This window comes from Apodemus sylvaticus, chromosome 8, assembly GCF_947179515.1.
Source record: "Apodemus sylvaticus chromosome 8, mApoSyl1.1, whole genome shotgun sequence".
Lineage (NCBI taxonomy): Eukaryota > Metazoa > Chordata > Mammalia > Rodentia > Muridae > Apodemus > Apodemus sylvaticus.
In genome coordinates this window covers 60,663,866-60,690,936 of record NC_067479.1, presented here as the reverse complement: position 1 = coordinate 60,690,936, position 27,071 = coordinate 60,663,866, and the positions used below count along the sequence as shown (strand labels likewise).

The 27,071-nt window shown below is 42.5% G+C and overlaps 1 protein-coding gene across 1 annotated transcript in view; it reads left to right on the top strand.

Annotated features, from left to right (window-relative positions):
• The window catches only part of Adra1a (adrenoceptor alpha 1A), an 85,616-nt gene extending 59,602 nt beyond the window's left edge, over positions 1-26,014 (top strand). Inside the window, exon 3 of the mRNA XM_052191128.1 lies at positions 25,421-26,014. Coding sequence (XP_052047088.1) covers positions 25,421-25,938 — 518 coding nt within the window. The 3' untranslated portion in view covers positions 25,939-26,014. The remainder of the gene's footprint in view (positions 1-25,420) is intronic.
• Positions 26,015-27,071: the final 1,057 nt, after the last annotated feature.

Genomic DNA, 27,071 nt, shown 5'->3' with positions numbered 1-27,071 from the left:
CAAGCAGGTTTAGACATGCCTGAGATGTCCTTGTTAGTGGCCACAATGAACAGCCACACCTGATCTTTTAGGGTTTGATTTGTAACCTACAATGCTCATTGGAATCACCAATAGCATTAGGAAAAGTCCAGCCTTGTCTCAGATGTTAGAATCAGAATCTGTGGAACCAAGGGGTGTGTGTGTGTGTGTGTGTGTGTGTGTGTGCACATCTTCAAAGCCAATTTTAACACAAATCCATCTCTGTACTTGCTGATGAGCTATGAAATTCCAATTTTGTGGCTTCTCTCTAGCTGCTAATATCAAACAATAAGAATGAATTACATTTCCATCAGACCTTATCATTTTAATTATTTCCATAATTCATTTCATTTGGATTCTACAACAGCCATCCTCTGTTCTGCCAAATAGACACATAAAGGTGGTCTGTGTCATTCTGGACCTAGACCCAAATTTTCATGTAAAGATTTCTACTTTATATGATCATTTGTCCATTAAACAGGCATATGTGTGGAGATGATTCCAAACAAAACCAGATGCCCTCGTAATCCAGAGCAATGTGGATTTCAGTCTCCAGGCAGATGCCATAGCACATCTATAACCACATAAGCCTTCCATTCCTAGTGTTGGACATGAGAGCAACCATACAGTAAATGTCTCTTTTCTTCATTCACTCGTCACCACAGTGATATTGAATCTGTGTGATACATGAAATTAGCCTTTTTTATTCTGGAAATGCTTATGTGTATATAGAGAATAATTTTTAATGTCTCTGTGTGTGTGTGTGTTTCCAATATGGTGCTTTTCTAAAAATGTTTGAATATGCACATACAAGCCTTTAGGTAGCTATATTTTTTTTATTTTCCTTAAGTATCAACGAAAGAAACATCTGGATCAGGTGAGAGGCATGTGGCATGTGTTTAACTTTCTATGAAATCACATTTTTATTCTCTTACAAAGTGATGGCAGTGTGTAGTAATATCACTGGATTGTAATTTCCATGTCCCTGATGACTACAGATGCCACTATTATGTGGAACTAAAGGAGTCTCCTGAGGCCTGTGTACTAAAGTTGCCCAATTCAGGATGCTCTGGGGACACCAGACATGCACATGGTACACATGCACACATCCCAACAAACACTCATATACATACAATAAAAATAAATGTTTACAAAGGAAAATCTGGATAGCCTAATCCTTTACATTGCTAAGTCCATATTAATTTAGTGTTTATTATATAATATAAAGAACAAATATATGATCATCTTTTTGTTATGATAGCCAGGTTCTCTTTCCTTCTCGCTGAAAACACTCTTCGTCTCCCCCGCTGAATTGCTTTCATACCTTTGCTGAAAACCCAAGCTGGCTGCATTTGTGCAGTCTCCTTCTTGAGTCTGTCCTGTTCCATCCAGCCATTTCCCTACCCTCTCACTACCACAGTACAGCTTTGATCACTACATTTTCTTCATAAACCAAGAAGTTGGTCTAACTTTGCCAGTGTTTTCCCTTTTGCATTAGCAATCCTAGATCATTTGCTTGTCCATATAAATCAATCAATTGATGACTTTTTATATTCTTAAAGTCAGCGTTGAAGCCTGACCTATTTCAAAGAATGTGCTCATCTACATTATTGAATGTATTAGAAAATCATCCAAAATATTAGCTTACTGGCCGTGCCTTAAAAAGGGATTCAAGAGGTTATGCACGTGTGGACACTTTAAAAGTGAAACAGAGCAGAGCGGAAAATTCATCCCATCACCCCAGAAAAGTATCTCTCGGGAACTCAGGAGCAGTGGGAAAGCCCCTAGTCAAATCCCAACAAGTTCCTTGGTTGTCTTGTAGTTCTCGCCTCTTGCTTGTACAGCCCACCTTTTAGCCCGGTTCGGGAGTTCAGGAAGTGCCCGCCCATCCACAGGCCGCACAGTCCCCTCCCAGCCGTGCCTTTTTTCCATCCACCTCTCCATCCCTGAATAACAATCTCTGCCTCTTCCACCCAAGGTATGCTTTCTGTGCAAGCTCCTCCCTTCCTGCCTGACAGATGCAAAATGCTGACAGAGAGAAAAGGAGAGATAGCACAAGCTTTGAGCTGTTCTCAAGTTGTGTGTTTTCACCTTTGGAGCTGAAAACTCTAAAAGCAGAAAACAGCAAGTCTGTGCAGTGCCCAATTCTATCGTTATTTTTTATACCAGGAAGGTATGTCACAACCCATTACTGTACCATGTCTGGAGCCCAGCAGTGGACTTGTGAGCGACTGCCTACATCATGTAGACAACTCCTAGAAACTTCTGGCTAAGTAACTTGGACCTCCATTATTGAAATTTGTACATGGAAAGAAATATCCTCTGCAAGAAACAGTTGGGAAGCAATAGTCGCGGCGTCTTTTGGAAAGCTCTCTCTGGATGTGGGAGAGGGTTGCATAAAGGGGTTCAGTACATTGGCATGTGCTGATGCACACGAGATAGGAAGCTCAAAGTGCCTCTGAGGGCACAGATGGTGCAGTTTTAAAATGGGTTGACATGGGTATGTTTTAGAAAGCTGCTTCAGAATGGGTTTTTCCCATATGACGAATGTGACATACATAATCCCTCAAATATCCTTTTTGTAAACTTTAATATATCTAACAAATTGTATTTTCTCCGGATATCATCGCAGATCCATTTTTCATTAGATTCTAGGGACTCCAGCAAGTCTGCTTTCACTACACAGACATTAAATGGCATGTCAAGATAACAGACTTTTTATGCCTGGGAAACATTTAGTAAAGAAAAATGCTCTAACAATAAAAAGTAAATGAAAGTGAGCAGGAGGCAGGCAAGTGCCACGGATGCTCTTGACCAGTGCGCAAAGAGAAACAAACACGCATGCGCATCTGCTGACCGCATTGCCAGCGAATCTGCTGAGTGCGTTCTCGGCGAATCTGCTGACTGTGTTCTCAGCCCCTTTCACACTGTGTTCTTTTCACCTGGGTGAAGAAAACTGCTTTTCCTGATTGGCAGAAGTTCAATCATTCTCCCAAAATGACTCCAGGACATGGCTCAGTAGGCAAAAGTACTTGCTACCAAACCTAATGACCTGAGTTTGATCCCTGGGACCCATGGGTTATAAGCCAGATAGAACTAGTTTCCTCTAGCTGTTAATTGAACTCCATACTTAATCTCTCTCTCTCTCTCTCTCTCTCTCTCTCTCTCTCTCTCTCACACACACATACACACACACACAATCTTTTTAATTTTTTAAATTAAAAATGTATTAGTAATGGTTATAAAACATTCTAGCCCTGTGTTCTATATTCATTATATAGCTGGAAGAGTCTCAAAGGCTGGCATTGCCCATGAGCTGTTTGAGGTGTAGATAATCCTGACCCTTTACCTGTTTATCTGATCCTTCAGTAATCAGGTGGTTATTTAACTGCCTTCAAAGACAATCAGTAAGAGTTTCTTTTCCCTCGGGATCATTAGGAACTTAAGGAACTAAGCACATTGGTAATCTTTATTGGCATTATTTATGTTCCGTAAATCCCCATTGACTTTTGAACTGTGTCACCTTTGGCCAATAGTGATGTACTATACAGGTGAGTTTTAAGGCCTTGCGACATGGCCCTGCAGACTCTCATGGCTGCCTTGCCTGTGGCAAGAAGTCTGAGCTCAGGTTTCCTATAGACCTGCAGTTTCTCAAAAGTGTGTTGGTTCCTCTCAGAAAGTGAGGTGCCATCTTATAATGCACCCAGTGCAACTGCACTGAGAATTGTTTCCAGGTATTTTTTAGAAGCCAAATGTAGGAAATGAGATTCATGTTTTTAAAGTATAAAATATATCATGGGGGTAGGGACAGCAGGATGGTTCAGGAGATCAAGGCACTCTCATGCTGATCTGATGACCTGAGTTCAATCCTAGATCCTAGTGTGCCAGAAGAGACATGGCACACAAGAGTTGTCCTCTGACAACCACCCCCCTCCCTCCCCCCACTCCACCCCCTCCCCCCCCCATTCACATGCGCGCGTGCACACACACATACACACACACATACACACACACAGTATTATTAAATTTAAATACACCATGTTTCCATGCAACAAGTCAGTGTATAGTTCAGAAATAACAGTCTTTATTTATATTCCCATTTTTCTTCTCTCACTGCATTTAATCTTTTAGAATATTATTAATTGGTGGCAATTTAAATGATGTCTTTGTTTGCAATGATGGAAACAGAAGAAATTCCCTGACAATAATTCCTATTGAATCATTAACTGTGACCTCTGGGTCAGTTCTGAACTAGTCTTCTGCCCCTTTGTGCATGACTCATGAGTTAGAAAGAATTTTGGGATTTTTTAAATGAGTAGGGAAAAAAATCCAACAGAATGTATTTCATGACCACTTGTCTAAAGTTCAAAGTTTGTGTCTACAGATCAAGTTTTATTGGATCACAGTCACACACATTCTTTTGCATCCCTATAACTTCTTTCCACATGCAATGGCAGAGCTGAACAGTCACAGAGATCCAGGGGCTTGCAAAACTGGAACTAGTCACTGTCTGGTTCTTCACATAAACACATTTGCCAGATTCTGCCACACTCCATCCTATTGTGTTTCAGTTAATTAAAAAATGACAAATACATTAAATTGATTAAATTTTATTGTATAAGTAAGTATGATATAATATTGTATTACCTTGTTTTCTACTTGATGCCATTCTACAAGGTTTTAGGATATTTTTCTTTGGTGGTTAAGGATAATTGATATTTCTCATTTCCTTTGCTTTGACTTGGGAATCTTTCTTACTTTGGGCATCAGAATAATGCTGGCTTTAAAAGTGATAGCTCTTAATTTGCCTTATTCACTACGACAAAGAATTGGGATCAACCTAGTTGTCCATCAGCTGGTGAATGGACAATGAACATTTATATATAAATGTGTGTGTGTGTGTGTGTGTGTGTGTGTGTGTGTGTGTGTGTGTGTAGAGAGAGAGATACAAAATTCACATATATATGAAGGCTATTCAGCTCTAAAGAAGTATGTAATCACAAAATTAAGGAAATAAATGGACTTAGAATGTATAACATTAAGTGATATTATACAATCTCAGAAAGAAAAATATCCTGCATATATATGCATCATATGCAGAATCTAGCTGGTGATGCACATACAGATACATAATAGCATGTTTAAAAGAGACCAAGAAAGGCTGACTGTAAGGAAATGAGGAAACACTGAGTGCAAGCAATGAGCAGCAGCTGTGGAAGAGGACATTGAGTTCACTGGCTTCTAGTTCTAACTCCACCACGTGCTGCCTAAATGCATAAAGATACCTTCAACAGTCAAAGTGTAAGACCCATCGTGAAGCCACACAGCTTCCCCTGCAAGTGGCTGTCCTAACTGCAGAGGCTCACTGAGTGGTGTAGTCTGTGAGTGTTGTTAATTTCCATGTGGACTATTTTTTGTTGTTGTTGTTTGGTTTGGTTTGGTTTTTCAACATTTTCACAATGAAGTTTTATCATTTTTTAAAATAAAAAAGTAAGCAGGGAAGATTTGCGCACACTTAAGATCTTTAGAAATATTTGTATAAGCCGGGCGGTGGTGGCGCACACCTGTAATCCCAGCACTCTGGGAGGCAAAGGCAGGTGAATTTCTGAGTTTGAGGCCAGCCTGGTCTACAAGAGTGAGTTCCAGGACAGCTGGGGCTATACAGAGAAACCCTGTCTCGGAAAAAAAAATCAAAAAAGAAGAAGAAGAAGAAGAAGAAGAAGAAGAAGAAGAAGAAGAAGAAGAAGAAGAAGAAGAAGAAGAAGAAGAAGAAGAAGAAATATTTGTATAACATCAGTACAAACAAATAATGTGTACCCAGCACTTGCTGGTGTAAATTCTGATCATTCCTGATACTCAAATGTTCTACCTCTCCTTGAATAAAACTGTACAACTATCTACAAAATTATCCCAGATCTTAACATTAGCTACAGTTTTCTCCCAAACTTGCCTTGAATCCTCTAAGCATTTAAAACTACACTTTTTTCTCATGATTGGTAGGCAACTGGGCTATCCGTCTTCTGTTCAGTGAGGCTTCTCAGCAAACCATCCAATCTGGGGGTCGTGACAGTGAATCAAACTACATTTGTTAATTTAGCCTAATCATTTTCTGCTTTCTAGTTGCTTTTTTTTCTTTTTTGCTTTCTGCATTTTAAGTTGTTGGTCTCTTGAAGGCTGCTCAGTCTAGTGGTCAGTTTGGCTCTCTATTGTGTTTTCCATGCCCACCCTCAGACCATCTAACGTTCTGTGGGATCGAACGGCGACTTCTTGCATGAAGTCGTCATTGTCAATGTCTGTAAGTTACCTGCCATTGCAGTTTTACTCTTAAATGATTCACTGAAGGGGTCTTTTTGTGTGTCCAAATGTGTGTGTATAATGTATGTACATGTGTGTGTTCATGCGAGTATGTGTGCATACGTGTGCATGTGTGTGTCGGTGTGCACCTGCCTCTAAAGGTGAAAGCACAACCTTCAGAGTTGGTTCTCTCCTTCCACGCTGTGGGTCCTGAGATTGAACTCAGGTTGTCAGGCTTGGTGGCAAGCCCCTTTATCACTGAGCCATCTTGCCTGGCCCATATCATTGCAACTGTTAGTTTTCACTTGAAAAAATTATTAGTAGCTATGTTGGTTTATGTGTGTTTTAGACAGTGATTTTTGAGTACAGATTTCACTTTTTCTAATAAATTGTGTTATCCATACATTACTTGTTTAGTGCATAAGATTTGACAGCTGTAGCTCCTACTTAGTAAGCACACCATTTCTCAATCTAGAAAACCCATTTGTTGGTGTGAAACCTTAGAAGCCTTGTTACTGAGTGCCTGCTCATTGTCCCTCACTGGTACTGCAAATATTTCTCATTCCTGGCACAAGTAGATATAGGTATGCTTTCTCCAAAGAAAAAATTTAGAAATATGGAGTTCAAATATATATATATATATATAATTATGATTCATAAGCTCTTTTCTTAGAATGTATCTTGAGAAAATATTCAAAAATGCCCTTCCAAATCCAGTCACAAAAATAAAAACCAAAAATAACAACAACAGCAACAACAGAAAGAAACATTTATTTCTCGGTTGTTTATAACGTACAGAATTTGGAAAGAAGCAAAATATATTAGCAAGAGTAAATAAATTTCAGTTTACTCATATGAGAAACACTATAATGACATGAAAAATTGTTTTCTGGAACAAAAATAAAATAGAGTGTCTGTGGTTTTTAAATGAAGAAAGCCTTGTCACAAAAGCATGTGCTAGAAATACAATCCCAGTGTTTATGACCTGTTCTTGTTACCAGAATTAAAGTCAGGGTGTCACACGGAGGCCAGTGCTCTGGGGGTGAGTGTGGAGAGGAGTAAATGCTGTAGTGTCTTCAGAGGACAGATGGGCTGTCACCTCAACGCTCCACCCCAAGACCTCAGAGGCACAGGAGGAAAATAGGAAGCAGGCAGGACTGTGCCATTCAGGGTCTTCCTCCTTAAGGAAGGGCCCAAGTGGTTGTTCCTCTACTTCTTTGAAAAACTCTGTAGTTTTTTGTAAGTTAAACCTCATATCAATTAACAGACCCAAAGCCCAGGCTATTTCAAAAGTCTTCTGATGTCCTGGGTAAAAGATTTAACTGTGATCATCTTAACCCCCTAAGGAGGGACTTCTCTTTAGCGGTTCAAATTCTCAGCAAAGGGGATGGGGAGAAGCAGCCAAGGGGCAGAAGGACCAAAGCAAGGGAAGTGAAGGACAGCTCCCTGGAGGACCCATTCCACCTCTGTTCCTAGACTATAGCATCTTGGCTGACTTTAGGTGACCATATGCCTGTCTGCACATACACACTCACACGTGTGAGTATGTGAAAATCCATTACATAAAACAGGCACACTGTGGTGGGACACACCAATGATGAATTAATTTAGCAGCTTGTACATATTTGGCATTTGCAACTCAAACACAACCATTTTTAAGCACAGCTACAATAATTGTTTTCAGATGGTCTTGGTGTCTGGATACAGGCAACTTCATTCTCAAAGGAAAGCCACTGTACATTACTATATGAGGAGTTTCTAGAGGTGTCTTAATCATTTATTCCACTTGCTTTGCTTTTGCTGTCTAAGTCAAGACCTGATTTTTGCTTGGATTCATCCACAGGCATCCATAGCACATAGCAAAAAGAGAGTGGACTGCATATGCAGCCCCTCAGCAAGTGTGCTGTTAAGGCACACACACACACACACACACACACAGCAGGGCCAAAGCCAGGCAGCTTAGCACTAAACGCAGGTCATTCTTACTGGGCTTTTGTTCTTTGGGAAATTACAGCATACCTCTGTCTCTGTTTTCTCATCTGCAAAATGGGGATAAACCTTATGCAGCTTCTAGGATTGAGACGAGGCAGCTCACTAAGTAACACAGAGCAAGCACCCAGCACAAATGTGTTAAAATACCTGCTGGATCTCACGGTTACAGTCGCTGTCAGCAGACCCCACCATGACCCAAAATGCTAAAGAACTCCTACAGGTGTTTGAAAACTTTGTAAACTTAAAATAAATGATTTCTAACTCTTAAAGCCTTTTCATCTAAAAAAAAAAAAAAGACAAATATGCTGAGTGGAACAAAAGAACGTCTGTAATCCTAGCATTGAGGAGGCTGATGCACAAAGATTGCAAGCTCAAGTCGAGTCTGAACTCCCTAGCATGACCTCAAAAAGAGACAAATAAATAGACAGATAAAATGGGTACATAGATGATAGGTTGATAGAGCTAAACAGATGATTGACAGACAATAGGTTGATAGAGAGAGATAAGTAGATAATAGGCATATGGATAGGCAGACATAAAAAATGGGCACTAGATGGTATATTGATAAAGAGATCTAAGTAGATGCTACATTAGTGGATAGTCAGATGGATAGATAGATTATATAGAGATAGACAATAGATAGTAGATAAACAGATGATAAATAAATAGATAGATGATAGATTAAATGGATAAATGACATACTTCTTTGTACATATCATCTTGAACTTCACCCAATGCTTTATTAAAAATGATAGAACATACTTTCTGACTCACTCCTGCTTCTTTTTAAGTACATCTTATTAATAAAACTTTATAAGAGGTTTTCTACAGAACCTAGCATGCACAATTGACCCAATGTCCAACCAAACATGTCTGTCCTGAATACATAATTATTCACATTAAATAGTTATTATTCACTCTTAATGAGCAGAATTATATAAAATTCTGCTTTCTGAAAAAAATAGTACAAAGGTGTGTATGATTAATTTTGTTGTCATCTTGGATAATTGTCTTACTTCTGAACTCATACTGTTGTAACACCGTGTACCCATTCACCGTAAAGTCAGAAAAGCAGAGGCAGACTGCATAGATTATATAATCTACAAAGTGAAATATAGTCAAATACTAGGTTGGATTTGCATCTTAGCCCTAGCAGATATTTCAGTTATGAATTAAATTTCCTAAGCTTCCATTTTTTCACCTGTTAAATGGCTTTGCTGGTGTGTTTACATAGGGTTGTCAGTAGAATTAAATGAGATAAGATTTATAAAATATTTCACATGTTGTCACATATTAAAAGTCCCAGTAAAGGTCTGGGAAGATGCCTCAGTCAGTAAGGTATCTGTGAAAGCAGGAAGACCGGAGTTCAAATCCCTACAAACACCCAGCTTAAAATTGGGTATAATTGCACACATCTGTGATCTCAGCACAGGAGCAAAGCTAGGTGGATCATGGATCATTGACTGCCCTGGGAGAGGTCCTGTCTAGTGCAAGACCCTAGCTCAAAAATAAAATAGAGAGTAGTAGAGAAAGATGCACAATGCCTCCCTCTGACTTATACATGCATCCACACACAGAGACACATATGTGCATACGCACACACGCTCACCTCAATACTTGTTTTATTCATGAGTAGACATTTATTAAACATCTATAATGTGCCAAACACGATTTCTTTCTTAATGAAACATAGAAAGAGACAGACATTCAAGAAGTCATCACGCATATCGTCAGAGAAGAACAAATGTCCTGAATGCTGTGATGGAAAGCTTAGTCTGATTTTATAAGGTTTAAGAGATAACTCCTCCTAGACTGGAGTCTGGAGCATCCGAATGGGTACAGGCAGAAAACCAGAGCCTTTTCCTAAGGAAGTGGAATTTAAGCTAAGACTGAAGCAGCAAATGGGAGCTGCTTACACCACAAAGGTGATGGAGATGCAGGGAAGAAAAACAGCAGGTCCTAACAGAAGGTCCCAAGAAAGAGAAAAATTCCATGAATCAGAATGTCCACAGCAAGGTCAGAGTAGCAAGAAGCGACACAAGATCATGCGTCCTATGGACCATGTTAAGGATTCGAGATCTCATCTCAGAGGCCAGGAAGGTGTTTATGACACATTAGCAGAAACATCACCAAATTGGAATTGCAGACAGTGAGATAAACATGCACAAGTCCTGAGAAGGCTATTGCAGGTGACAAGTTTTGTGACTCAGCTTGGACAATGGAGATGGATGGCAGGAAGGCCTTGGGCAGCGTTAGGCATGGCATCTACTGGGGATGACCGGAAGTTGATGTCAGAAGTGTTTTCTATTGCAGCTTCTCATCCAGTGTGACAAACACCCTAGATAAACGATCCCAACAATGGAAAAGCTTGCTCTAGCTCATGGTTTTACAGGTGTTAGTCCATCATGCAAGAAAAGACAATAGAGTGTTCACTCACAGAATCCAAGGAGGAGGGCCAATTAGTCTTCTCCCTTCTCTCCTCTTACTCCACCCAGACCCCCAGCCCATAGCTGTACCACCCACATTTAGAGTAGCTCTATCTTTCCTTTTTTGATGAATCTGTAGGAACATCCTCACAGGCATAAATGAAAATGTGATGCTCCCCATCTCCCAGGTGCCTCAAAACCTATTCAAGTTGAAGACCCAAATCAGCCGTCACTATGCCCTACTTTTTGTGACCAAAGAGCAGTTGCTATCTATCACTTATAAAGTGGGAATCCCTAGAAGACAGGCAGAGCCACGTGAGCTACCACGCAAGTTCCTAGGAGACATCTAAGGGGAAATGCCTCTGAAGTTGTGAGTTCAAACACCAAGTACTGAGCCACACACGTGAGAGCTAAATGCCAGCTACGGATACTCATCTCAAAAGTGTCCATTTTTCTCAAGTGGGTTCCCTAAAAGATCTCAAATACTTTGAGGGAATTTCTACCATTGCAAGTGAAAGTTTTAGCACATTAATTAACAGGAAGCATTATGAACCAGGAATCTGAAAATCAGAGCATTTTGCCTGGTCCTTACTTTCCTGGATAGTCACACCCTTACCTATTTGCAGCCCAGTCAACTTGCCTCTTCCTGTCTTATAGGAAATGACACAGTGAATAGTGATACAGATAGTGAATAACTTCAATATCATTTAAAGCAAATCATAATTTGTGAAGATTTGTAAATTCCCTAAAGCATTTAAGCAAATGAGTCAAGCTAAGCAACTTGTCATAGCAAACAATATACCCATATCGTTTTATACATACTTTTAAAATTCTTCCAGTGGACAATTTCTTTGTTACAATATAAAAAAAGAAAGCAAGACATTTGAAACATCCAACTTAGAGCCAGGTGTGGCACTGCATGCCTTTAATTCCAGCACTCAGGAGGCAGAGACAGGAGGATCTCTGAGCTCAAGGCCAGCCTAGCTACAAAATGAAGTTCCAAGACAGACAGGGCTACACAGAGAAACCCTGTCTCAAAAATGCCAAAGCAACCAATTCGCTCTCCCTCAGTGCTGTGTGTGTCTCAAGAAGTTCTAAGGCCTCAGGGTTAAGAGGCTTCATAAAGAGTACTGTTTTACTAACTTATGTTATTACTTCTTTGAGAGTTTCATAAAACATGTTTTGATGATATTTAACACTCTCTCCTAACTCTTCTCAGATTTGCCCCCTTTCTAATCCTTCAAAATCAATTTGTGCTGCCAAAATATTCTTGGATATGTGATCTCCCATTTTAGAACCATAAACTTACCAAGGACTACACTCTCATGACTCATTAATTAATATTTTAATATCTGTATTTTTCTTTGACAATTTCATGCATTTATACAATGTATTTTTATCATATCCATACACCATTACTGCCCTCCAGGCTCCAGCTCTCCCCAGTGCTCCCCACCCCCACCAACTTCATGTAGTTCCCCTTCCCCAGTAAGATGCTCTGCAATGAGCAAGATTCTGGTCATGTGATTTCAAGCAATGCTACTATGGGAATAGGTATCAGACGACATGTCAGACAAGAATCACAATATTGGAGAACAACCTTTTCTGACAAACAGGACTGCCCTTAATAACAGAAAAATTATGTTTTTTTCTGACACCCTGAACCCTGATTGGATCTTTCTCCTTAAATTTTTACTTATTTTTATTTGTGTGTGTGTGTGTGTGTGTGTGTGTGTGTGTTCCTGCTTGTCTGTGTGTACACCTCACATATGTAGAAGCACATGGAGGCCAAAAAGAGATATTGGATGCCTTGCCTTGGAACTGGAACTGGGGTGCTTGTGAGCTTCCTGATGTGGGTGAAGAGACTCAACCCAGTTCCTCTCCCAGCGCAGCCAGTGCTCTCGACCACTGAGCCATCGCTCCAGCTCTGAGGTTAGATCTTTCAAGGTGCCTCAAATGCCATGGCTGCTATCTTAGATTTGTCCTTACCACTCTCTCCATGAATCTTCTATCTTCTTCTGTCTTCCCTTCTATCTTCCCTTTTCCTATCTTCTGAGTTTTACCAAACTTTCTGAGCCATTATCAAAATTTCCACTGGAGCTGCTGGACATTCTGAGTGGTTTCTATTGTTTGACCTTAAGAAAACATTTAGTGCATGTGTTGTTGTCTAGAAAGCACATTTTTAGTCCATAATTAAGCACACCAACAGCTGGATGCACCACTCAGTCTACCCTTAAGTGATTCACAATGAATAAAAGGCACCATCGCTCCACTGACTTAACAAGCACACTTGTGTTCAAATCCAGACTGAATGTCCTATTCTTTGGTACTTGTGAAGGACTTTGGTGGGACACTGGGAATAAATACCTGTGACTAACTTGTTATCAAACAAAATGTCTGTTCAGTCTCCTAGAATTTGTACTTCATTGGACTTAATAAACAGAGAGATCATCAGAATTGGTTTTTCTCTCTTTCTCTAAATTTCCCTGGATATAGGATGAAAAATAGGTTGGAAGGTATATAAGTCAGGGTTGTTTAGAGTAACAGAGCTTATAGAACGAGTATGCGTATGATCCACATATGGCTGCCTATAAACAGGAGGTCCAAGAATCTAGTACCTGTTCATTCAGTCCACAAGGCTGGATGTTTCAGCTGGTCTTCGGTATATACTGGGATCCCAGAAGAAGTAGGCTCTAGCACCAGTGAAGGAATAGACTTGATAACAAAGAGATAATAAGCAGGAAACAAGCAAAAGCTTCCTTCTTCTATGGAAGGCATGGCCCAGGTTAGAGGTTGGTTTTCCCAAATCAAAAGATCTGGATTAAAGGTGTGACTTCCCACCTTAATAATCCAAATTAGACTTGGATCTTCCCATTTCAAATTAAGTGAAAATTCCTCATGGGTGTGCCCCTCCATTTGGGGGTTTTAGTTAATTTCGATGTAGCCAAGTTGACAATCAAGAACAGCCACCATAGAAGGGGTAAGACCAACAACAGGGAGCCAGTTGCAGGGCTGGCACAGGGTCACAGCCAAAAGGAGATGGTGGCCTGAGTAGAGACGGACGGTGACAGGAGATTGAAAGTGGTCAGGACCTGTGAGCAGTCTCGGAGGAGTTGGAAGAATGAGTGGGTGTAGCAGCCAGCATGGTTCTAGTTTGAGTCACCGAGGGGAAAGACTGCCATTGACTGCATGAAGAGAAGGAGGAACTGTGGGGTCCATGGGATTTAGTTTGTTAAGGGTAAAACCGTTTGTGAGCATCAGGAGGAAGGTCTGATAATATGCGTGCACTGGAGACAGGAGCTTGCAATTCAGATGGAGTCTAGGGCATGGGATGTGAGAGAGTCATGGGTCAAAGAAAGCCAAGGAGTCTGAATCAGTGACATTCCCCAAGCACAATCTTCTTCCTGAGAATAAGTATCACACAATTCACAGGAGAGACTGCAGAAGACTTCATTAAGTCTGAAGAGTTAAAGAAAAACGCCTCCTTCAAGCAAAGCTGAACTCCTTACATATTTCATTTATGATGGACAATTCTCACTTACGAGGCCCATCATCAAGACAGTACTATACTATTACTGTTTTAAATTTTCATTGCTCCAATCTCTTATAGTATTTTAAAACTGGCTAGCATCACTGGACTTAGAAGCCATATTATAGATTCTAAAAGATGCCCTGCATTTTTTTTAAATAAGCTAATAAAACTCTTGGCCTGTGTTGGGTTCCTAGTTTGGCTGTGTCATGGTGACCTGACTGAGCACCTCATGGGGTCCATCCAGGTCACATTTGGACAGTTCTCAATTACTTGTATCTATTCTGACAGTTAAAATACCCATATCAGGTAGAAGTCATGGACAATAGCATAGCCTGTGCCCAGGCTGATTCTTTCTATGTCTGAAAAGAAGGTGTGTGGCTCCACAGACAACCCCATCCCTGGCTCATCCTGGGATGTTGTTGGCAGGAGGGTGAGGCTGGCATGCAGGAGCCATGAAGGAAAAACAGTTATTCAGATAATAACTGTTATAATAACTCTTACATGCTACTGGAGGGTGGCTATTGAATCAGTGTACATGCCTATTGGTGACCTGGTAGGCATTAAAAAGCACATCATACGTCGTTTCCAAATAGGGAAATTGTCCAGAAAGCATCAAGCAGCATCAAGAACCAAAGCCCTTTTGTGAGCTCCCCTGTTCACTCTTCATGGCCCCAACATCAGCCATCTCACCCATGACCTTGCTGATAAAAACCAGGACTCAGACTTCACTCAGCCTTTCTGCTCAATGCAAAGGAACACAGTCCAGGAAAAGTCCCACACTGCCTCCTAGGCAGACCGATTTTGGTTGTTTATGTCACTGCTTTGGATTGATGATATTTGGTTCCAGATTCACGTCCACGAATGCGGGTGGGGGGTGATGGCTATCACAGCTGAAGTACAGGCTTTAGCTCTTCCTTCAGGACCCTGTAAAATGTTTTTATAAGTACTGGAAGTAATAATTTTATGAAGTGCCTGCAACTTATCCATATAAAATTGCTTGGAGAATGCTCTCGTTTTCATGAAAACATGAGCGTCTCGAGGATCAAGAAGATACAGCTTTGGAATATGAGTTAAGACTCTCTCTCTCTCTCTCTCTCTCTCTCTCTCTCTCTCTCTCTCTCTCTCTCTCTCAGTGTATTTATAGTTGTGAGTCGATAAAGCAGGAATTTTATTCAAAATAACATTTTCTTCCATCAACAAAGACCATCCATGGATCCCATAAACATTCACTGAGCACTGTGCCCATTACCAAGACACTAGAATCATGAAGATAAAGGACCCCTTCCACAATATTGGCAGGAGCCTGCACATGCTAAAAACATGGCTAGTGTTGGGTATACAGCAGCAGAGTCAAAACTGAAAAGGTCTGTCCTTTGGGGGACTAAATAAATAAATAGGTAGATAAATAATTAAATGTAAACAGATAGGTAGATAGATAGATAGATAGATAGATAGATAGATAGATAGACAGATAGATGGATGGATGAAAATAGAAGATGCTAGAGAAGAAACGAATAACTACTTTGAAATAGTGGAAAGTGTGAGAAAGAAAGTTAAACTGGAAATGTAGAGGGGCTTATAGATGAGTAGAACTTTGAAAATAAAAGAAAATTTGAATAGATTTATCTTTTAAGTATCTGTAGGAGGCAGGTCACTGAGAAGAGAAGAGTGGAGTGAGGAACCACGCCCACATCTCGGATACTTTAGTGCTCACAGTGGATCAATGAAAAGACAGTGAAAGTTTGCCCTGCCAAGAAGAAAGCCTGTGTGTCAGAAAGTCATAACCGTGCACACAGGCATTGACTGGGCATGTGTATAGACTCTGAGCTCCACAGGCAGGACCTATGTGCCTGTCTCTGACCACCTCCTCTCTATCGCACTGCCTGAGTCCAAGAAGTATTTGTTAAGAAATAGTGGAAATAAAACAAAATAATAGAAGAGAGGATTGTATAGAAATGAGTGAAGGGTCTTGATGAAGGGTCCCAAAATGACCAGATGCTAATTGGTGAGCTTGGACTCTGTCTAATGAGCAACAAAACCACAATGTGACCCATGTCATCAGGCAGATGCTTCTCACTTTGAAGGAGAGAAGTGGTGCTCATGGCATTGTTGCCTGGGGACACAGGACTTTTGAAGAGCTCTGGTTTGGGCATTTGGATGCATTTGGGGCAAATATTCTGGATCTGGAGGGCTATCCTCGGACAAGCAGAGAAGGCTGTGAAGTGTACTCCCATCTCCCATCTCTTCTTGCCTTTCCTCATCTGAGAGTAATGGCAGTTCTGTCTCTGGGAAAATAGCTAGCCATTCCATTCCAAATTGGGAACCAAGTTTGCCCTTCTATTCAGGTTGCACATTATTTTTACTCGCCATGTCTTCCCCTGGAGCCACCCTTTCTCATCTGCCTGCCATTTCCTAAAAGACCCAACTGACTCTCTCAAAAGAAGAGAGCCACTTGTCTACACTTAAGCATACAATGGGAACCATGCAGTTTCCAGTTCCAGTTAGACAGGGGAAGGAATTGAAGTGAGCCTTCCAGAAAGGCCCTCGAGTCACATCTGCTGCTCCTCTTCCAAAGCTGGGCACTGTCATGGAACACAGGCTGAATGAGGTACATCAGGCAAAGGCTCAGCTTCTACTCACTAGCTGCCCAGGCTTAGCCTTGTCCCCATCAGCACAGAGCACTATAAGATGCCCATAGAAACTGACGGCCTCTCCCCAAGAAAATGTAAAGAGTATATACAAAGGCTTGAAATGAAGTTCACAGGGAATCTGTCTATGGGTCTTGAGTTGTAAGCTTGAGTTCTTGTATAGGCTTCTCCAGGCAGCATTCTTAGTGATTCCTGGCCACCACTCCATGTGAATACTCTGAAGAATTCTGGTAATTGAGAACTGTCCAAATATGACCTGGATGGACCCCATGAGGTGCTCAGTCAGGTCACCATGACACAGCCAAACTAAGAACCCAACACAGGCCATCTGGTAGACCCCAGGAGACTAAGAAACTTGAGTCTGTTCTTACACTGTCATTCCTATGGCATTTCTCTGGGGTTTGATTGGATGAGGCAGTTCTCTCACTGGTATTAAGGTGCCAACTGGCTTGGGCTGAATGTTACTTGGCACTGAAGCTCCTTGGCATGGCAAACTGGACAATTGTTTCTCCTCTATGCTCATTGGATATGTACCAGGCCTATTACTGAGATTACTGAGATTACTGTTGAATAATAATCAACAATTAAAGGTGATTTTTCTCCCGTGGTCACATAACATCAGATTCTCTTTTAGAGTGAGTCTTGATTTTTTTTAAATCTAGAGTCATTTAAACTCTAATTTTTCAAAATATGATGAGAATATTCTGAAAAGCTTTCTGAATGGTACATCCTAACTTTTTAAATAATGCACATATTAATTATGCCGGTTAACTCTTCCTTCTTAAATGTGCCATACAATGGCAGCTGCTTGTATTGCCGCTAATGCTGCCTGTGCTGTCATTAGATTGCTAAATGGCTCAAGAAGACTGTGGGTGGGCAAGGGTAAAGTGAAACAGGATCTGAGTCTGGTCTTGACCCATTCACAGAAGAGACATGGAAATTTGGGGGAAACCACTGCCCTGTTCAGCTTAATTGTCTTGATCTCTCTACAGGGCAAAGGAAGGCTGCTGGTCACTAGAGTTCTGCCAATCCTTGAAGCCTAGAAATTCTATGGCTGCACTTACCTGGAACTCACTACAACCTAGGGTCTCTTAATGCTGCCATCAGGACCTCAAGCTTTCAGATAGCTAATGCAAAACGCACATACTGGGAGGCTAAAAGCTTTCTGATCCCATGCTTTCAATACTCAGTCCCCCTGATTCAGGGACTACTGAGCTGGAAAAGGGAGCCTCCAAGTACCAGTGTTGGGTTGGAACTGAAGCGCCCCATGTCCTCTCTCACTGACTTTGGGAGTAAGTAGCCGGGCTGTGAGAGCAGATGCACATAAGGGAATCAGCACTTGTTGATCACCCGGAGAGTGCTGAAAGAAAACAGCACTGTCACCTCATGGCTAAAACATGTCTCTGATAGCCTTTTAGTTTCTCCTTACTAACACACCGATGGAACCCCAGGTCAAAAATGAGAAGCTGGGTGTTCCCGATGGTTAGGACTTTAAGTGAAAGGCCAGGAGGCTTCATCTTAATTTGCCAGCGTCAGTTTCTCCTTGGAATTTAGAAGCTCCTACAGTGGAAGTGAGGATTCTGACTCCCCAAAGGTGAGAAGATTGTGTATGTTGGCCTTTGGCCATGAGCACCTGCTCCACCTGCCTCTAGCCAGCCGGTTTTAAAGTGGTTACAGGGTTTAGGTTAGAAAAGAGTCCAAAAACCTGCAGCAACTAATAGTGGGTAGAAATTCAATTGTCTCAGACCAAGGAGATGGTCACAGTAGGTAAATCCACTCATATCAGACCTAGCAAACAAGTTCATTCCCTGAATCCCACCTTTAGCCAGATGTATGCGGTAGAACTCATCTGTAATCCTGGCACTCCTACAATGAGATGGGAGGCAGAGACAAGATCCAAAATCAACAGGCTATCTGCCTTAAAATACATAGAACATGGCAGAACAAGCAACAGATCATCATCATCATCATCATCCTGCCTCAAAAAGGCAGAAGGAAATAATCTACCATGGAAAATATTTTCCCTATCTGCACAAACACGTTGTGGCATGGTCAGACAAATACACACATAAAACACACACACACACACAAATAAACACACACACCACTCTGAAAATGAATGGATAAATAAATAAAAATTTTTAAAAGACAAAGCTCCAAATCATTGAAAATTTTCTAAAGCCCAAGAATTAAAATAGGCAAATTCACATGTAAAAGGTGACCTGACCTACAGGGCAAGATGTTCCAGGAACTAAGTTGATTGCTGTTGGATCCCGGGAGGAAAAGTCAGGGCAGAAGTCACAAAACACAGCTATGGTGACAAAAGAAGCAGGCGTTTCTCACATAGTGGTTTCAGAAAACTTACTCTTCTTACAAAGCAGGACAAGAAATGTCGGGGTGTTTGACAGCAAATGGTACAGAATGGGAGAGGCACTAGGGAGAAATGCCAATTCAGAAAACAACCAAAGACCAGAAAGAAAGTGCATAGAAGAGGAAAGACAAGAGGAAGAGAGCTCGAGGAGAGAAGAGAGGGGCTACAGAGGTTACAAAAGAAAGCTGCATGCCACGGGGAAGCATCGAGCACAGGGAAAGCAAGAGCACTTAGACATTCAGTCAACTGCAGTCTCCGTCAACCAGGTCACCCACTGGATGGCAATAGTGCTGGGTTTTAGAACTCTGTGAGTGAGCAAAAGCAAGGTCCTGATCAAGTAGAGTTTACCATACTAGTCTCTGGGTCAGAGAACCCTCGTTTGTGTTTGTTACTTTCTTGTCGTGGTGACAGAATATCAGACAGAAGCAATTTAAAGAAGGAAGCGTTTATTTTAGCTCATGGTTTCAGGGGGTACAGTCTGTCATGGTGGGTAAATCAGGATGGCAGGAGTGTGAGACCTCTAGTCACATTACATCTGTAAGACCCCCCCAAAACCGAGGGTGCCCCCAGCACCCCACATCCCGGAAGGCAACACCCAAATCACTCGAGAGAAACGGTCTCGATGCAATAGCATGAGGATTTCTTTATTCCAGAATTCTGGGTTCCACAGCTCTACACCACGCAGGGGTAGAGGACTGAGGACCACGAGTGCCGAATTGCAATAGCTTTTATAAGTTTACGACAGAACCCTCGAATTACAAACCAATCATTTCTTAGCATGAAGAGCCCGCGAAATGCGAGCCAATTGATTTGTACCACTCCATAGTTTTTAGGCCAATCAGTTTAAATTATCGGAGCCCGCACTCAGTGGACCAATTAGTTTCCTATCTTCTTGAATGTCTACAGCTGCGTGAACTCCTGCTTAGGGGTAATGGCATAAGTTTACAGAAGCAAGATAAGCTTAGCCCATTTCCAGTTACCTTATGGGGCCAGGATTCAAAGCCTTTTTTGCTAGGTCTAAACAAAGGACAGGCTCTGGAATGTGACCTTTTACCTAGTTTCTAACAAAGCGAGATAGCATTTTAAACTTCTGACTTCTTTGGGTCATTAGAGTTAGGCCGTATTATTTTCTATCCTTTCACATCCACAGCCAGGAAACAGCGAAGGCTGGAGATTGGTGCTCTATTCATCCTTTTTATCCAGCCCAAGGCCCCAACCGATGAAATGGTGCCACCCACATCATAAATGTCTCACAGACATGATCAGAGATTTCTCTTCTAGGTGATTCTAGGGCCTGTCAGGTTGACAATCAACTCAGCTACCACACATCCTTAGCACGACTGCGTCCACCCTGGTGCTCCTGACAGATACGAGCCCAGGAATAACCTTCTTCAGCTGTGCTCACACTTTCAAAAGCACCACCAGTAACCTGGGAGAGAAGGTTCTAAGAATAAAATTGAGTTTGGAAGGATGTTGGGGGAGTCTAAACAGGATTGAATCAGTGTGGGAAGGTTTGGGCAAGGAAGGAGACAGTGGACTGAGGAACTTTGATGGGAACTAGCCTACTGCCCATTCCAAGAACTCTTCCTAAGACAGAAAAATGAAGTGACGAAAAAGAGCTGAGGACATGGCTAACATTCAAAGGAGAGCACGCCCCTTGCTCTCTTTCCTCTTTCCTCGCCCACTGGGAAGTCGCTGGTTGAAGTCTATTCTGCACCCTCCCCTAAGCACAGCGCCTCAGCAGCTCCCCAGAGAGAATCACATGTGTCCCTTCTAAAGTGAGAACCATGCTTTTTGCAAGGGAGGAGATCCAGCCACATGCCTCTAGGGAAATCATCAGAAGGGAGTGGGCAAGTATGTACCAGCCTGAGACATATCCATATACTAGCCTGAGACACATCTGGGTACTAGCCTGAGACACATCCGTATACTAGGCTAAGACACATCCAGGTACTGTGTGGGTACCAAATGGAGCTGTGTTTCTTTCCTTTTTTTTTTTTCATTTTTTATTGGTTATTTTATTTATTGACATTTCAAATGTTATCTCCCTTCCCACAAATAACATTTCAAATGTTATTTCCCCTCCACGAAACCCCATCCTCTCCCCCTCCCCTAACTGTATGAGGGTGCTCCCCCATTTACCCCCCACTCCTGTCTCAGCACCCTAGCATTCCCCTATGCTGTGTCATCAAGCCTCTACAGGACCAAGGGGGCTCCCCTCCCAGAGATGCCCAATAAGGCAATTCTCTGCTACATATCCAGATAGAGCCATGGGTCCCCTTATGTGTACTCTTTGGTTGGTGGTTTAATCCCTGAAAGCTTTGGAGGTCTGATTGGTTGATATTGTTGTTCTTCCTATGGGGTTGCAAGCCCCTTCAGCTCCTTCAGTCCTTGCCCTAACTTTTCCACTGGGATCCCCACGCTTAGTCAGACGTTTGGCTGTGTTCATCCACATCTGTATTGGCCAGGCTCTGGCAGAGCCTCTAGGGGGACAGCTATACCAGACTCCTTTCAGCAAGTACTTCTTGGCATCAGCAATAGTGTCTGGGTTTGGTGTCTGCAGATGGGATGGATCCCTAGGTGGGGCAGTCTCTGGATGGCCTTCCCTTCAGTCTCTGCTCCAGTCTTTGTCCCTGTACCTCCTTTTGACAGGTAGAATTCTGAATTAATATTTTTGAGGTGGATGGGTGGCCTCATCCCTCAACCAGGGACCACTAGATATGGTCTCTACAGGTTCTATCTTCCCTTTGTTGGATATTTCAGCTAATGTCCTCCCTCTTGGGTCCTGGGAACTTTTTGGGTCCCTGGCATCTGGGACTTTCTAGTGGCTACCCCTAGTTTCCCCTCCCCCACTTCTACTCTCCTCCTTTCAAATTCCTGACCCTCTGTACTTCTCCCCATCTCCTCCCTATCTGAACCGGCTCCACATGGAGCTGTTTATGGAAAGGTCTTCGGCCTGGAAGTCCCCTCCACTCACTGGACAGCCAATATTCAGAGATGTTCTTGGATTAAAAAGAAAATCTCCCTGAAGACTTGAGGCTGGAGACTATTTTACATTCAAATCTTAATATGTTTCCTTTTTAAAACTAGCTCCTTTTCTTACCCTATACCTCAGCTACAAATGGGATGCTCTGAATGGTGGGGGTCAAAACAGAGGACCTGCATCTCCTGCTGACGGTGTGGACACAGCATGGAGACCCCAGGAAGAGAGCACATGAAATTAGCCTTGGTCAGCTAGACACAAGATTAAGGAAGCAGGGTCGGCTCAGAAATTGAGAGGTGAAAGGGAGGGGCGAGATTTATGAATGCCAACCTGGACTCTAAGCAGAAACAGGATCCTTGAAGGAACCTCTCAAATCGCTTCACTAGCTTCATGTTCAGAAGGCATATGGGCGGTGTGCTGTTGCTGCTGTTAGCTGAAAATTCTTCAAATAAGGCAAATACCTCCCCTGTCTAGCTGATCTGTTTGTAATGAAGTCTCCAGATGAGGTGAATTTTGCCATACCCAGTTCATCTCTGCCTCCCTCAGTCATTAAGCCCAGGAAAAGGCAGAGCTTTGTAAAAATGAGTTGCCCTAATCACATTGCTGTCACCATGAGAGAGAAATATTGGAAAATATATAGGCATTGGAATGCAAAGTGAATTTTCCCCAAGAATTGACCATATTTGCACAAAGCCGCCCATCATGTTAACAGAGATCACTTTCTCTGCTCTCAGATGAAGTCTGAAAGGCGTGAGTCTAATTCAGCTTTTCCCTGACCACTCATCTCACCAATCATGTATACCGTTCTCTTTCCAATAAACGTGTTAGTCTCAGAGATCCCAAGAGTCCATGAATAGACTTGAAATGTCAAGTCCCATCCCTGCCAGAGACTACCTGAGTGACCTTGATGGAGTTACCCAATCTTAAGTGACAGGGTGTTTTGGTTTTCTGTTTGTTTGAGGTTTTTTTTTTTTTTTTTTTTTTTTGCTACAATAGAAATATTCATATTAATCCTGTAATTAGTTATGTGGGCATATACTATGTGAAAGTGCATATGTGTATAGATGCATATACACGTGTATAATGTATATGCTTGTGTGTGTGTGTGTGTGTGTGTGTGTGTGTGTGTGTGCATGAGTGTGCAGATCAGAGGACAACTGCAGGTGTTGTTCCAGAGGCACTATCCACTTTGTGTAGGAATGGGAAACAAATTCTCTCAGACTAAGTAGGCAAGGATGGTTGACCAGAAAGCCACAAGGATCTATCTCCCTGTCTCTACCTCCTTGGCACTGGGATGAGCATGTGCCACCACATCAGTATTTTTTATGTGAGTTCTAGTGACCAAAAGTCAGGTTTTCAGGCTTGCCAGGCAAGTGTTTTACCAACCGAGCCATCTCCCCAGCCCAGAAGTCATGTAACTCACACTATTATTAATGATAGTTAAATTATATGCAAAAAGTTCATCACACTGCCTAACTCAAGACGGAATTGGTGACTCTTACCTTTGTTTTAATGGTTAGACAGCACTAAAACTGAACCTAAAGTATAAAACTTCCTCAGCCACATGGTTTTCCAGAGTAAACACCTGTCACCTCATATGTGTATGTGAATGTATGTCTGTATACATGAGTGTGTCTGTGTGTGTGTATACACAAGTGTATGTGTATGCCTGTGTGTGGTTTCTTTGAGACACATTGAATTTGACAAGAATTATGCTTCAGTGACAAATGTTCCCACCAACTGCCCCACCTTTCTGGGTGTTTTGACTTCCATGGCAGATAAGTTTTATCTCTGATTGGACCCAGAACACTGTTGGCTAGAGTCATCTGTAAGAGCACCCAGCGTGCATGTTAGGACTCCTGACTCTAATAAGTCTGCAGCTTAGAAAGGAAGAGAAAGAAAGAAAATAAAGATCATAGTCTTCCCAGCATGGATGGAGAAGGTGGCCCATGAAGCCCCACCCTTGGCTGAGGACATTTCAGCAGCTGCTGTCTGCTGGAAGAGACAAGAGTATTGGTCTTCTTCAGAAATGCAGTCCCTGATAGGCTGCCCCTGCTCCAGTGCACAGTCAGCACTAAGTAAGCTCTGTGAGTTATGGGAGGAGCACAGGAGGATGGGAGGCTGGGAGGCTGGGAGAGGAAAGTGGTGAGGACACAGGAGAAGCTGGAGGGACGGCGGTGTGAGCAGATTGTATCCAAACACAGTATATGCACAGTGTGAGCTTCTCCAACAATAAAGTAGAATAATAGTAGTAAAGACCAGAGGCTGAAAGAAAGGAAAAGTATGGGGGGCCTTGAGGAAAACCTTCATTCCACCTTCTTCTTTGTTCAAAAAGCAAAACTGAAGCCCACGGGGGTTTTGGGTAATAAAACTCCCCCAAAGCCACTCACCTGAGTGGACAGAGAACTGTTACAGGAAGCAAGGGAAGAAAGGAGACCAGCTCAGGTGTGAAATGTGGAACAGGGTGAGGACTGTGAAGCTGTCCCTCCAACCTGTCTAAAAGGAATGAAGAGGAACATTTTGGGGATGCATAATTTGTACAATGCCTTTTGGGGGTGCAAGATTCATACAATGCCTATTCGGGGAACTATAAGTGTTGGGTGGAAAAATAATGAGCCGGGCTGGGCATTCCAGATCCCCATGCTCACAGAGGATAGGTCTGGTAATCAGAGTTTTATCTCCTCAAGACAGGGTCTATCTCTATAGTCCTGGCTAGCCAGTCTTGGGATTCCCTCTGTAGACCAGGCTGGCCTCAAACTTCAGAATGCTAGGATTAAAGGGATTCATTACCACCCATGGCTAGGGTCACCACATTTTAATGTGATGTGGGTTTAAGTGCACCCCCAACTTATTTTACCACTCAGGCAAAACCGAGTGTTTAGACTCTACCAAAGTGTGATTCCAAACCCTGTAAAGCTTCGAGGAAGCCGACAGATGATTCCCTGTCACTGACAGAAGCTCAAACACACCTATCTGTGTGAAACCGCCTTTGAAAACCCAGCAGAGGAGTTACCAGCCAATGTGAGATACTCACTTGCATCTGGAAGTTTTTGAAATGTTTTAAAACTATAAAAAAGACGCAGGTTGGTTTTTGGTTCTAACCGATTGGCTCTTGACTTGCCAATCATATGTGTAACTCTTTGCTCTCTCTTTCAGGGTCCTTCTTCCCGGATTTCAAGCCTCCGGAAACCGTTTTCAAAATAGTGTTTTGGCTCGGGTACCTAAATAGTTGCATCAACCCTATCATATACCCGTGTTCCAGCCAGGAGTTCAAGAAAGCTTTTCAGAATGTCCTGCGAATCCAGTGTCTTCGCAGAAGGCAGTCTTCCAAGCATGCCCTGGGCTACACCCTGCACCCGCCCAGCCAAGCTCTAGAGGGACAGCACAGAGACATGGTGCGTATCCCAGTAGGCTCAGGAGAGACTTTCTATAAGATCTCCAAGACAGATGGAGTCTGTGAATGGAAGTTTTTCTCTTCCACGCCCCAGGGATCGGCCAGGATTACCGTGCCGAAGGACCAATCTGCCTGTACCACAGCCCGGGTGAGAAGTAAAAGCTTTTTGCAGGTCTGCTGCTGTGTGGGGTCGTCGACCCCACGCCCTGAAGAAAATCACCAAGTTCCAACCATTAAGATCCACACCATCTCCCTCAGTGAAAACGGGGAGGAAGTCTAGAGGATGGGAAAGGTCACAGGAAAAGGGATGACGCTAGGTACTGCTGATTTTCCCACTCGGAAGGCCAGGACTGTTCAACAAGGGGGCCATCTGGGGAAGGGGAGAGGGAGGGTACCGGTTTGTCAGGTGAGTGGGTAGGGCACAGGGGAAGAGGCAGAGAGGGGAAGAGATGGGAGGCCCATTTCCCTCCGTCATTCTCTGATCCTGCTTTCCACTGCTTGACCCTTTCAACAAGAAATACCATGGGAAAGAAAATCTCATACACAATCCAAAAGACTATAAATACAAGATGATGATTTCATTGTGAATATTTTGAGCACACACTCTAAGTTTGGAGCTATTTCTTGATGGAAGGGAGGGGATTTTATTTTCAGGCCGAACCTACTGGCGACGACATTTGACATTTATGGAGAGGGGACCTAGACAGGAAGGAGAGTGAGGTGATGGTCAATATGCTTTTAGAGTAAGCTGGACCACCGTATTCTCGGCTTGGGTGAGCCTGGACTGGGGACTTCCCGATGGTTGCTCTCTGATTGGTTCCTTATCCCCATGTGAAGCTAGGGTACACTTTCTACTCTTGGATCTGAGGAGTGTGACCAGGACTAAGTATGGAGAACATGCTTTTATCAAGAGGATAAGGTATGCCTGAGGCAGCAGTTCTCAGACCTGGTGAAAGGAGGCTTCTTTCATCTCCATAAGGTGCCAGGGGCTGTCTCGGAAGGGGTACTAACACCAGGCTAATGCCCTGCTGTGGCTGCAGCCTCTTTGATGTGACAAGCTAATCGCCTTTCCTAGAACTCCATAGTGGAAATCCAGGCATGGCAGAATGCTGGCTTCCGTTTCCTTCTGCTCCCTTCTTCACCACTGTGTTGTGAATGGAGTTAACTTGTGGCATGAAGAATGAATCTTATGATCCAGGTACACCACTCCCCTCCCCCGCCAGAGCTTCCAAACATACCCTCAAACACGTTCATTCATTGCCAAACAACTGCCAAAATTGATTCCTAATTTTTGCAAAACCTGGGAAGATGGGTTTTTTTTTCTTTATGGATACCAAATCCTTGCATTCTTAATAATCCAGATTATTGCAAGTAGTGCCTATGATAATCACATGTAAAAACTTAAATATGCCT